This window comes from Eptatretus burgeri, chromosome 12, assembly GCF_056783735.1.
Source record: "Eptatretus burgeri isolate ZD-2024b chromosome 12, Ebu_testis_v1, whole genome shotgun sequence".
Lineage (NCBI taxonomy): Eukaryota > Metazoa > Chordata > Myxini > Myxiniformes > Myxinidae > Eptatretus > Eptatretus burgeri.
In genome coordinates this window covers 14,736,366-14,748,695 of record NC_140972.1, presented here as the reverse complement: position 1 = coordinate 14,748,695, position 12,330 = coordinate 14,736,366, and the positions used below count along the sequence as shown (strand labels likewise).

Here is a 12,330-nt window from a genome sequence, read left to right as displayed (position 1 = left end):
GCGATCCAATGATGGCCATATTCTTTGCAGACTGTCACATGACCTTGACCTTCAATATTTCGGAATAGAATGTAAATTAAAAAAAATGTGTTCCCATCTAAAATCTACTCATAAAACCCAACATCATGAAAATCTAAGGGAAATTTTTCAAGTTATGATCAAAAATGTATTTTCTGGAATTAGGTCACAATCAGACAAAAAAAAATTAGGTCAAGGACACGAATCAAATATCAGGTGCACAACTTCAGTGCAGTTTCACTGTTAAGATGCAAGAACATCTTGGAAGGCCGAGCGGACTTTTTGAAAATTGAGCGATGACAAAAAGGCTTCTTTTTCAGACCACCATTTGACCTTGACCTTTAACCCGGAGGGGTATGATGTAAATCAAGCATACATGTGTTTTACTCTGGTATATCTGGAGAGGGCAATTTCCTTCCAATCCGACAAACTTTCGTCGAGTTATGGTGAAAAATGTTTCAATGTTTATAATTAGATCATGACCATAAAAATTATGTGAAGGTCAAAATTATTTTTGTCAACCCTGTATACTTTGTAGTCCTATTATTGATGCAAAGTTTCATTCTGAAAGTCCCAGCTGCGTGATGCAGCTCAGACACTGGCAGAAATAGAAGGAAGAAAAAGAAAACCTAAATGGTGGTTTCGGCCTAAGTCACATTTGCTCTACGGCGAGGATACGGCGGCCGTACGCCCTCTGAATTGACAGAAATGTGCGGCGGCCGCAGAGTTTCTGCGGTGGCCTCAGGGTGGCTCTAGGCCGTTTGGCTATCTTTTACAGGCCGTAGGGGTCGCCGTGGAATTATAACACGGAGCTATAACTTTTTTCATTTCTACGTTCGCCATAGCAATTCGACAAGCCAAAACAAAAAACTGGTAAAAAAAAAAAAAAAAAATTAACCCACTCGTTACCGTCCGTCTGGCCGCACGTTTGCCTTAGGGCCCCCCCTGCGGTCACCTTGCGGGCACCTTGAGGCTACCTTGTGTCTGCCTTGAAAATTCTATGGCCGCCGCAGGGCCCCCTTAAGGTCACCGTGCGACATCAAATCAAAGACCGTACGGCAACCCCATGTTTTCGGTCTCCACAATTTCTAAATACGCCATGCGGCTCCCCGAAAAATAAAAACATATGTGACTGCTACATTGTGTGACCGTGGAAATACTGCGGCCGCCGTATAATTGCTAGTGGCCGTAGATTTTGGAGACCCCACGGCCGCCGTGGCAAATGTGACTTAGGCCTTAGTACTCTTTGGGGTTTAAGAAACTCTAGGGTACCATTTAAAATTTGGGGCAGCAATTGTAGAAACAACCCATATCGCAGGTATAAGCCTTTCCCTATCCTATAGAAGGAGGCGTAATTAAGTGAGGGGAAAATTAGCTTGACAAGGACATAGAGATCCACCAGAGCACGACGAGAGGAGTTGCAGGTAAAAGGAAGAGTCTCAATCTGTGTAGTAAAACACAGGGGAATAAATGGAAGATAACATGAGGTGTTGATGGACAGCAGACTTGAACGTTTGGAGGAATAAGTACGAGAGAATAGACTCAGAGAGTTACTCAAGCGAGAGAAGAAGAGGAGGAAAGAATGGAAGTTGGTGTAAAGCTGAGGCATTGAGATTTTAACAATGTAAAGGTCTCTGGTAGAAAGTGTGCAACCTTCCCCCAGACACAGTCACAACGTGGAGTAGCGGCAGTTTGGCAGAAAGATGAGGGGGCAGTGTTGCGGCTGTTTGCAGAACGTTTGTACATCAGCCTTGATTTGATCCTGCCACGTCTTGACGAGCCTATCTCGAGTCGTAAGTTTCTCTTGCTGCTGGGAGACGGCAGTACTTGATGACCTGTAAACTGCCTGTTCACACTTGCTGTTTCGCTGGGCTGTTATGTCATGTGTTTCACTCAGCCAATCAATATATTTGTTGTGACGCTCTAGTCATTTTGGATCAAGCGCACTCATGAGCAAGTAGAATCGTTGTTTTGCATGCCGTTTTGTAATCTTATGAATCCGGGCTCCGATGTGAGCCGCATTTTACTGTTTCACCTTTGTTACGCCACCCGAATGCAGTCGCGATCGTATAAGTACATATATTTTCTGTAATGGCAACCTTTTTCTGCTCATCAGATAACTTTGATTATCGATTTATCGGTGTGGCCTGAGTCTCTATCCTGATGCCAGGATGAGGTTTATTGGGATATCGTTTTTTTTGTTATACAAAGTTTTGTTATACAAAGTTATGTTTTGTTATACAAGTCTGTTAGTATTTGCAAAGCATTTTTATGAAGCTTTGTTTTGTGCATTGCCAGCATGTGCATCACCCTCTCGGGCCATGCCGACCAGATGGTCTCATGTCCATATATCAATATAAACATGCATCGCCGTAAGCCATGCTGATTTGTGTGTCTTGTATATGGAACTTATTAGTGCTTTTTGTTTGTTGCAGGGAATCTGTATGGAAGAAAGGTCAATGAATAAAGACGCGAATGAAAGATGTGTCATTTGCTTCGTCAGTGACCTTTTATAGCAGCATTGAAAATCGTCCTGCGGTGATTAGTCAAGTTTTAGATGGGGTATCACGAGCATCTTTTAAAGGTCATGAATACCAATAATAGGCAGGAGGAGGTGGTAAAAGACGGCAAGGCCACCAACCTGCCAGCAGCGAGTTCAAAGCAGACCCTGAGACTCCGCCTCCTGTAATGAGATGCCGATGATGCAGAAGACCTTTGAGACTATGGCCTCAAGGAAGGCAAGTTTGGAAGCAGGTGGACCAGCTTATGGAGGAGCGAGGGGGGGTGGTTGGGTGGGAGGGGGTTATTTAATGACACACTCGTAAATACAGGGGATAATTCAATGGTACCTCAGATAAAGGCTTTGCATATCAGTACAAGATGGTTATGGTTGAGAATGGGATTAGCCTTTCAGAGATGGTCAGCAGTCAGCAGCTTTGGAGGCCAGCAGCTGGAAGATATGACATACCAATGACAGATTGTAGTTGATCATGAGGACCAGAAGCTCGAGAGACTGTACTTTTCCTAGAGGCTGACATCTAATAAATAAATGTCATTTTCTGTCTGTCTTTCTGTCTGTTTGTATGTAACACGAACCAGGCCAAAACTATGAGGCCAATTGCCACCAAACTTGACACATAGACCAAATTAGACCTCCTGTTGAACGTGGGCAACCTGTTTTTTTTTTTTAATGACAATTAATAATGATGATATCGCTGAATGAAATTCTAAATTATATTGTGCCGGTTTGTGGGCGTAGCCTCAACTTCTCTGGCTCTCATTGGTTTAAACTCGCATATTATATCACGCTTTAAGTCATTGCGTCCTGTCTAACCCTAATCCGAGCTTCCCGTAAGTTTAGTTGTTATTATAATTTCCTTAATATAATTTATGTATAATAATTTTCTATTTTGATACATAACTACCACAAACTTATGGAATAGGCCCTTTCCCTATTGTCTCTGTCTCTTCGCTGTCTCTTCTCTGTCTCTTCTCTGTCTTGGTAAAGACAGAGAAGAGACATATTTACCAAACATATCCAAAGTAAATATGAGGAAACGTTTTAACGAGTGCGTAGAGTGAATTTAAGTACAGTACTGTACAACAAGTGAAACTGCACAACACGGTTACTAACGTTTGCATGCGTTCATAGCACAAATGACTCCAGGTAATGATGCATAAATTATATTAAGGAATTACAGTAAGAATGGCTGGAATCAACGAAAGTTTGGGAGAGTTATGTTCATATGTAGTTATGTTCTTTTCAAGAGTTTCCTTTATGTACTGAGCAATCGTATTGGCAATTAATATTGACTGCAAACTGCCGGGGTGTTTGTGTTTGGGTGGAAAGGCTCGATGGCTGGAGTTTGAGTCCTGTTTACCACCCACTCGGGATTGTGGAGTGTGGGGTTCAACGGTTGTTGATCTGGTCCAATTGTGCTACCTTTTCTGTATCCCCAGATCAGCCACTGCTCCAGTCCCACTTTAGAAAAATTCTGGTGGCAAACACCTCTTCCCCCAAATTATAGTTCGATCAATATGCATGCATTACTCTGTCTTTTGTCCGGGTCATCTCCACCACCCTCAGGAGGTAAAGGGAAATTTAATTGCACCCATGACCGGCTCACAGGTTCCTCCAGCGCATCTGCAAAATTTGGTGGAGATCTCCCAAGCCATTTTTCATTCTATAAGGTTCGTTCATACATACATACATACATACATACATACATACATACATACATACGTACGTACATACATACGTACATACATACACACATGCATACATATTGGCATATTTTAGTATGATTATGATGGGGAGAGAAGGATGATCAGTCCATTGTTGAGCGGGTCAGTTTTGGCACCTTTGTTACAAACGAGTTGAAGTACTTATAGCATGACCTGGGGAATTCCAATGAAAGATGTATTTAAATATTTCCTGCATGACAAATTGGGGAATGTTGACCGTATAGTTTCAAATTCAATTCCCAATCTTGGTTGTTGCAAAATATACTTGGACTGCCTTCCCTTCTATTTACCTATTTTTATTAATTTTATTTTTTAAATATAACAAATCACGTCAACCTCATCATACGATCTTCATCGAACATTTTACCAGATCGCTCCTGGGAAAATCACATCAGAACATATTCACTCGATGCCTGAACACGGAGGTGTTAAAATAAACCTGTGTATTAAAGCAATATTTTAAATAACAGGTGCATGTATAAACACTATGATAATTAAATTTGTGATGTTGACAATAAATCACGACAAACTCAACATGTGATTTTCACAATACATATTACTCAATCACTCCCGGGGGGGGGGGGGGTGGGGGGGGAGTCATCAGGCAGTGCATTAACACTCGACCCGATCAAGGTCTGAAAGTCAATTATCTGATTTTCAATATTTTTCTTAATTTTTCAACTTTTTTTTTTAACCAAACATGACCCTTGATCTTCCCTCCAACTGAAAGAGGAGGCCATGCAAAGTTTGGTTGTACTGTTTTCTGCAGGATCCGAAGCATAAATGAACAAACACACAAACAAAAAAGATGTCATGCATAGCACAATACTTGCGAAATCCATAAAACAAATTTGACTTAAAAACATAATTGGTGGTTGAATTTAATGACCAAATATGCAACTCCTCTTCAAATTTCAAGTCAATCATTTGAAAATTGACAATTTTAGAAATTCGGCCTATGTTGACCTTTTAGCCGATGTTGACCTCAAAAATAATTGGTGGTAGATTTCATTAACCTCATTTGTAAATCCTCTTCCAATTTTAATTCAATGGGATGAAAATTGAGGCTTTTAGAAATTCCACCAAAGTTGTTGACCTTTGGCCTATGTTGACCTTTTGGCCAATTTGAACCTCTAAAGTTTGGTGGTTGAATTCAGTAAGCTGAAATGAAAATCCTGATCAAATTTCTAGTCAATCGGATGAAAATTGAGGATTTTTAGAAATTTGAAAACTTTGTTGACCTTTGGCCTATGTTGACCCTTTGACCTCAAAAACAAGAGGCTTCTTGCTTCTGCCAAACTCTACTCTGTGGTGAAGTCTCGTGTAGATCTGTTTAAAATTGTGACCTGTAGGTGATTGACAGACAAACAACCAGACAGACAGACAGACACACAGACAGCCAGAAGACTAACAAAATCGACTGACCAATATACTTGAAAAATCTTCGATTTTGCAAGTAGCAAGAAAAAGAGATGCAGAGCAGAATAATTGCAAAATCCACCACCCAATCTAAAGGTTGCCATGGATACATCAAATTGTCCATTTCATGAAGATTAAAATTGACAATCCTAATCAAAGTTCAGGTCAATCGGGTGAAAATTGATTTTTTTTTTAGATTGAAATCGATGATTTTAGAAGTTTGACCTGGAGTTGACCTTTGACCTTTTGACATCGAAAGTAGTTGATTTCCAAATTCACCGATGCACTATGCAACTGCTGCTTAATTTTCAGATTAATCGGATGACAATTGACGATTTTTCTGATGAAATTTGATGTTTTTAGAAGTTTGACCTTGAGTTGACTGTTGCCTTTTGATCTCAAAAATAGTGGCTTTCCCAATTCAGTGATGGACGATGTAATTACTGTTTAATTTTCAAGTCAATCAGGTGAAAAATGACGATTTTAGAAATTTGACCTCAGGATGACCTTTGACCTCAATCAATGGGTTTCTCAGTTGAGACTACCTCTACAACTTGGTAAAGTTTCATGACAATCGGTTTGGAATTGTGACTTGGAGGCGTCAAACAGACAGACAAACAGACAGACAAGCCGGTAGGTGGCGATGGGTCGCCGAGCATGAAAACTATAAGATATAGAGCAAAATGGATGTCATATAGTGGATAGGGAATCACCTTAAGATTATGCATATCAAATCTCATCCAGTTTCATTGACTGATAACTGCTCGGTATCCATTTGAATGAAAAGTACCGAAAATACGGATTGAAATCGGAAATCCCCAAAGTTCGAGGGGGTGCTAAGGGTGAACAAAGATCTAAATCGAAAATCCGGCTTGATTGTTTGTGCACAATGTATTCCAGACGATTAGTGTGAATTTTCATGACCATCCGACCATAACCCTAGGAGGAGTAGCATTTGGCACGAAGGCACCTCCAGCTCTCGCATATTATCGATTTTTGCACTAATTGACCTTTGACCCCTGACCTAAGCGAAATCGGTCAATATGTTCTGAGGAAAAGTTGTAGTACTCATTGAGTACCATGAATCTGCAAAGTTTCATTCGTATCGATGCACTCACCTGGTCGCTAGGGGGCCTTCAATTTTCGCCAATTTTCGCGCATACCCTAATTGTAGGGGGCGCTGCGGGTAAAGTATTCCATATATCACGATAAAAGGAATATATTTGATAGAGCATCACATGTAGATCATTCGCGCCAAATTTCATAACCCTACGTGGGATAATGGCTTTCGGAATTGATTTCGCGTGAACGGTACCAATTTTGAAGGTTTTTCGGTTGTTGCTAGGGAACCAAAGCGTCCCTAGCAACCATCACAATTTCCAAAGCACTAGGTCATAAGATGTACCTCCCACCCGAGTTTGGCCAAAATCCACCCCTGTTTACAAACGAACAAACATCCAAACAAACAGACAGAATTACTGACAATAAGGGTCACCTATTTCGGCAACCCAACAGACAGACAGAATAACAAAAGACTGACCAATATATTTGAAAAATCATTGACTTTGTAAGTAACAAACAGACAAACAGACAGGCAGACGGACAGAATAACGCATGCCGCCAACCAATAAACTTGAAAAATCTTCGATTTTCGCAAATAACAAACTTTGTTCTTTATATATTATTTTAGGGTAACTCGCGAAAAACTTGTTCTTACAGACGGGATAATTCCCCAATTTCGAAAGTTTTCATCGAAACAATATTATAATCAGTGAACGTGATAGAGAATGAGTTGTAATACAAGCTCCCACTGGCAGCGGCACTATGCCATTCACATTTACATGGAGAAGATTGGGGTTGTGCCCCCACCCTGAACCCCCGAGACTGATATTTTTTACCGCCTCAAACCCTCTCGGGCACACCCTGAGTACAACCACCAGTTTTCAACTCATTCCATTCAGCAGTCCAGGAGTCCATAGAAGTCAAACAAGCACAAAGATAAACGGACACTTCTCAAAGGCAAGCTGCTTTCTGGCAATCACCTCAGCCCATGCAGACAACAGGTGCCATCTGAAATGTCACAGAAACACTTAGCTGCAACTTCATGGTTTGAGGACCGATGCCAAGCCATCATGAATGATGGGAGTTGAATTTGCCACAGAGGAAAAAAGAGTTAGGTTGAGAGGGATAGCGGGAAGTCCAAGTTGTCTGAGAAGCTTTCACACACAATCACAATAATCACAGGGGCTCTGGAAAATGGAGATCTTGATAGAGCATCATCAACATGAGCACTGGGCTTGTAAAAGTCGTCAACGGAATAACCATGGAGCAAGACAAGTGAGTCCGGGATATCCCATGAAGGAAAGGCTTCTGTTAAACAGTTGACATCTGGAGATGAGCTGGCTACCTGGAGGGAAAAATCTACAAGATTAGATTACAAACCACTTGATGTTGAAACCACAGAGATGTATGGTGCATAGCTATGTGATTGGTTGGTAGGGAAGGTGGGGTGAGGTGGAGGGGTGAAAAAAACACAAAGAGAGTGTGGAGGAAAGGTGGAGGCACGGGTGGGGGTTGTGGTTGGGCGAGGAGGAAGGGTTGGCTGCGAGTGGTGGTCAGAGCAGAATATGTCGGAGCAGGCTAGACGGGTTCAGAGGAAAGGTGGAGGCACGGGTCGATTTATGAATGCCGAATTGGCAATGTGGTCATCACACATATGGCTCTGGTGAAGTCCTGTGTTATTCAATGTTTGGAGTGAGATTTCACTGTACTTGCTTGATGTGTTGATGCGAGGGGGTTTTCATACTGCCCAGGAAGGTAGAAGGGAAAACAGAATAGCCCCTAAACCGTCGTGTATTCAAGACACTTTTGATGAAACAGCTAATGAATGAGGCATAATTCGTCAGCATTCACATTAACGACTGCCGATTCATTCCATGACTACAACAGTTGTAGCTTTTTAAGCAAAGCGCACAAGTCAATGCTCCCCACGCTAGCGTGGGCTTTGCTTGGACAGTTTGATCAGACGTGGTTACGATGACGTTGATCAAACTGCAATCCTAGGAAATGGCTCTGAAACATTCGTTTCGAGCAAATCAGAGCCAGGCAATTGCCAAATCTACATGTCCCTTGTCCATAGATATACACACACCTGTATGATCAATATTCAAATGACCGTGTTAATCCGGTAGTTGTAAACCAATGAAACACCACAAAATAGCCTTAAAATGTCAATGTGAACCTCAGGCCCAGGCAAGTGTTTTGCTTTCTGAAATGTTTTGTTTTTTTTCCACGTCATGTTGATCACAACTATTGAAATTATTAACATCACATAATATTGCAATGATCCGAAATTGGTTTCCTGGAACATTTTGTGGTGCGTAATTGAGTCTGAGCTTGAGCAGGATGTGGGTTTACAGTCAAATGCAATCAACTGTGGGTCTAATCGACTTGGCCGGTGATACGAAGTCGCATCACTTGTACATGATGATCATTTCCGAAGCTGGTGTTATTGTTCAGAAGCATGGGAGTCGAATTCTGAATTTTCTTTTCTTCAGGAATGCCATCGTGGACTGAGACATAAAAAAGTGAAGATAGCAAATAATTTTTTTAGCAGCGTCTCGCAAAGCGAATGCTGCTCATAGAGAGCTCGGCATTGTTGTTGTTGTTGTTGTTGTTGTTCTTGTTCTTCTTGTGAAGACAAAACGTTAACCTCTAGGACTCAGCTCTTGTATATACAAGATCCGAATCTCCTTACATACGAAGCACATATACACATCCTCGCATTGACGGTGCCTTTTGAGAGCGTCTATCATGAACTTTTAAATATATTCGGACATTTGCTTTAAGGTTTCGAAAAGTTCACGTTACTATTTAAAGATTATTCCATTTATCGTATTGTAATTTCGTAAATACACTATTTATTTCGTAAATACAGGATATATCGTAAATACGTAAATACATTATGACGGGTCTTGCTATTGGCTTTATCAAGGCACGTGACGAAATAGCGGAAGTTGTTGTTGTTGTTTTTGTTGTTTTTTTTAGCCGACAAAACCTTTAGGACGCTGCTCTTGGACACATTTGTCCTTGTTTTTTTAAAGAATGGGTTTTAAAAGGTGTTTTTTTTCTTCCCAAAACACCTTTTAACACATTGAATCACCATATAAAGACATGACCTACTAATGGCATAGATTAGTAGGGAAAAATAAAATTGACTTCACTCCATTTCAACCAATTACTCGTACAAAGCAAAAAATTTAAATAGTATAATTCACAGATATCTGGCACGTCTGTTTTTGTTCTTCCAATCTACGACTACTACTACTACTACTACTACTACCACCAAGTTTTTGGCCCATCTTTTTGGCTGTCCCTCAGATGAAGACAACCAGGGCTTCATCCGAGGGATAGCCCAAATTGTGATGCAATGCCCTACCTTCGAAGCATCAATCTGACAGTCTACAGCTTGGTCGGGAACGAACCCCGACTCAACAGCTGAAAGGTAAGTGTGCTACCTCTGTACCATTCGTTCAGACCTCAAATCATGAGAATGAGTCAACCTAACTATAATCCAAAGAATTAGTCTCCTTATCATGCAAGTATGTAGTTGAAATTCAGCAGAACGTACAAACCTCTCATGTACTTCCCCATATTTGCTGTCAATACGACAACCACAAGAATAATATCAGATGATGTTAGACACCTCACATAGAAATACCTCCAATGAATCATGTATTAATCTTACCCAGAAGGAATATCATCCATCTTCTGTGTGTAATAATACGCTTGTTCTTCTGTCCGCGCGTGTGTGTGCGTGCGTACGTAACATTCTGTTTCACCAATTGGTTGGATAGCTGGCCTGACTCCACCCACAAATTCATCCTGAATAATAATACAGGCGCCATGTTGGTGCTTAATGTTGTGCGAAGACAAATATATCTTCTGAGCTGTCATATTCACAATCGCCATGCCCTCCCGATAAGTTTTCCCTTCAGTGTAAAATGATGAAAGCGACTGTTAAAGGAATCATCAAATATTGAAAGGTTGGAGCCGATATGCATCCCAGGCCTTGTAAAGATCACAGTACTTATAGGCCTCAGCAATCGAGGCAGTGGTCTGTTATCTATACACCGCCCAAATAACTTTGTGGCATTCACTCAAGAAGGGTTTTTACCGTGGAAGTTACGTGGGTCCTTGCGATCATTTCAGAATATTTTGTCTTAAACAACTCCACCAGGAACCATAAAACCCAGGGGTCATTTTGAATTGTCTTGTTATAAAGGTCTTTGTCCGACGACTTCCGACGTTGTAAGAGTATCGCGACGTTGTAAGAGAAAACATCGGTCATTATTTACCTTTAACGATATATATATATATATATATATATATATATATATATATATATATATATATATATATATATATATATATATATATATATATATGCATCACAAAGACGATAATTGGTTTTGGGTCGTTTATGTTGCAATTCCACGGGGTTCCCACATATCTCGTGGGATTGTGATTCACGGTTTCTCTGAAGTCGGTGATAGCATGATAGGGAAGGGGAAAGCGTTAAATATTCCGCTGTTTTGATGAGGTAATGAAGAAATATGTAATTATCGATGTGGGAATGCCTGTTTGCTTTTATAAACGGGAGGAGGGTGAAAATAGGACAGAGTTGGGGTGGTGGGGGTGGGGGAGGGGGGGGGAGAGCAAAGATCGGACAGAGTGGGAAGGGAGAGGTTGAAGCATTTGGGGGAATTGGGGGGAGGGTTGATGACTTTCTATTTGGGGGAGGGAGAGGTTGAGGAGTTGGTGTGGGTTGTGGGTGGGGCAGGGGTTTCAAGGCTTGAAGTGGGGAGGGGATTGCCACCTTAGGGTCAGGATGGGGAGGGTGAAGACAGGGTTTTGGAGGAGAGTTGAGGACCTGAAGTCACATTTTACAATGCGGGATTGTTCCATGGGTCCCTGAGTCTTTTCAAAATACGATTTAATTTTTCCTTTAATTATATACAAGATCACAAATAATCAAAAATACAGGATAAACAAAATACTAAAAACTACACAGAATCAAATTTCATTCCTTAATACAAAGCATAACAAACACACAATTTCACGTACACATCCAAGCCTTTCAACGTATCCATATCCACCAAACTGCAACTACTGCACTCACTACTTCCCTTCCGAATACATCTTGTTGCCCTATTCTACATACATCGGCTCAATAATGTCCAGGGAAATGTTCCGCAGCGACATTTTCTTCAAGATGGACTCACCTGTTCATCTGAGGCCGGTGTCTTTAAAATATCGAGGAGTGTTTCACCTGGCTGTACTTGGATGATGTCTGCCACCAACTTCTTCATTCTGAAAGCAAATCAAAAACATAATTTTAAAATCATTGCTTTGAAGGATCTATTCTCAGGGAACAGCAACCAGCTACAACTCAAGTGATAAAAGTAATTTCGATTTGGAGTGTATCTCCCCCTGGGCTATTTGGCTGTTCGGGCCTTATAATTCCTTATTTTGATAACCATGATTCACTAGATCAGAAATGAAACACCAAAAGAGCAACGAAAGATAAAATTAGTTTTCTGCAGCTAATTATATCTTGGAGTCCGTATTCCTCAAAGCCACACTGCT

At 40.9% G+C, this 12,330-nt stretch overlaps 1 protein-coding gene across 3 annotated transcripts in view; it reads right to left on the bottom strand.

Moving 5' to 3' along the window:
* Nucleotides 1-12,330, bottom strand: part of LOC147015141 (ras GTPase-activating-like protein IQGAP1) — a 255,416-nt gene that overhangs the window by 59,960 nt on the left and 183,126 nt on the right. For all 3 annotated transcript variants that reach the window (XM_085849639.1, XM_085849637.1, XM_085849638.1), the window contains one exon: nucleotides 11,967-12,054. In XM_085849639.1, coding sequence (XP_085705765.1) covers nucleotides 11,967-12,054 — 88 coding nt within the window. The remainder of the gene's footprint in view (nucleotides 1-11,966; nucleotides 12,055-12,330) is intronic.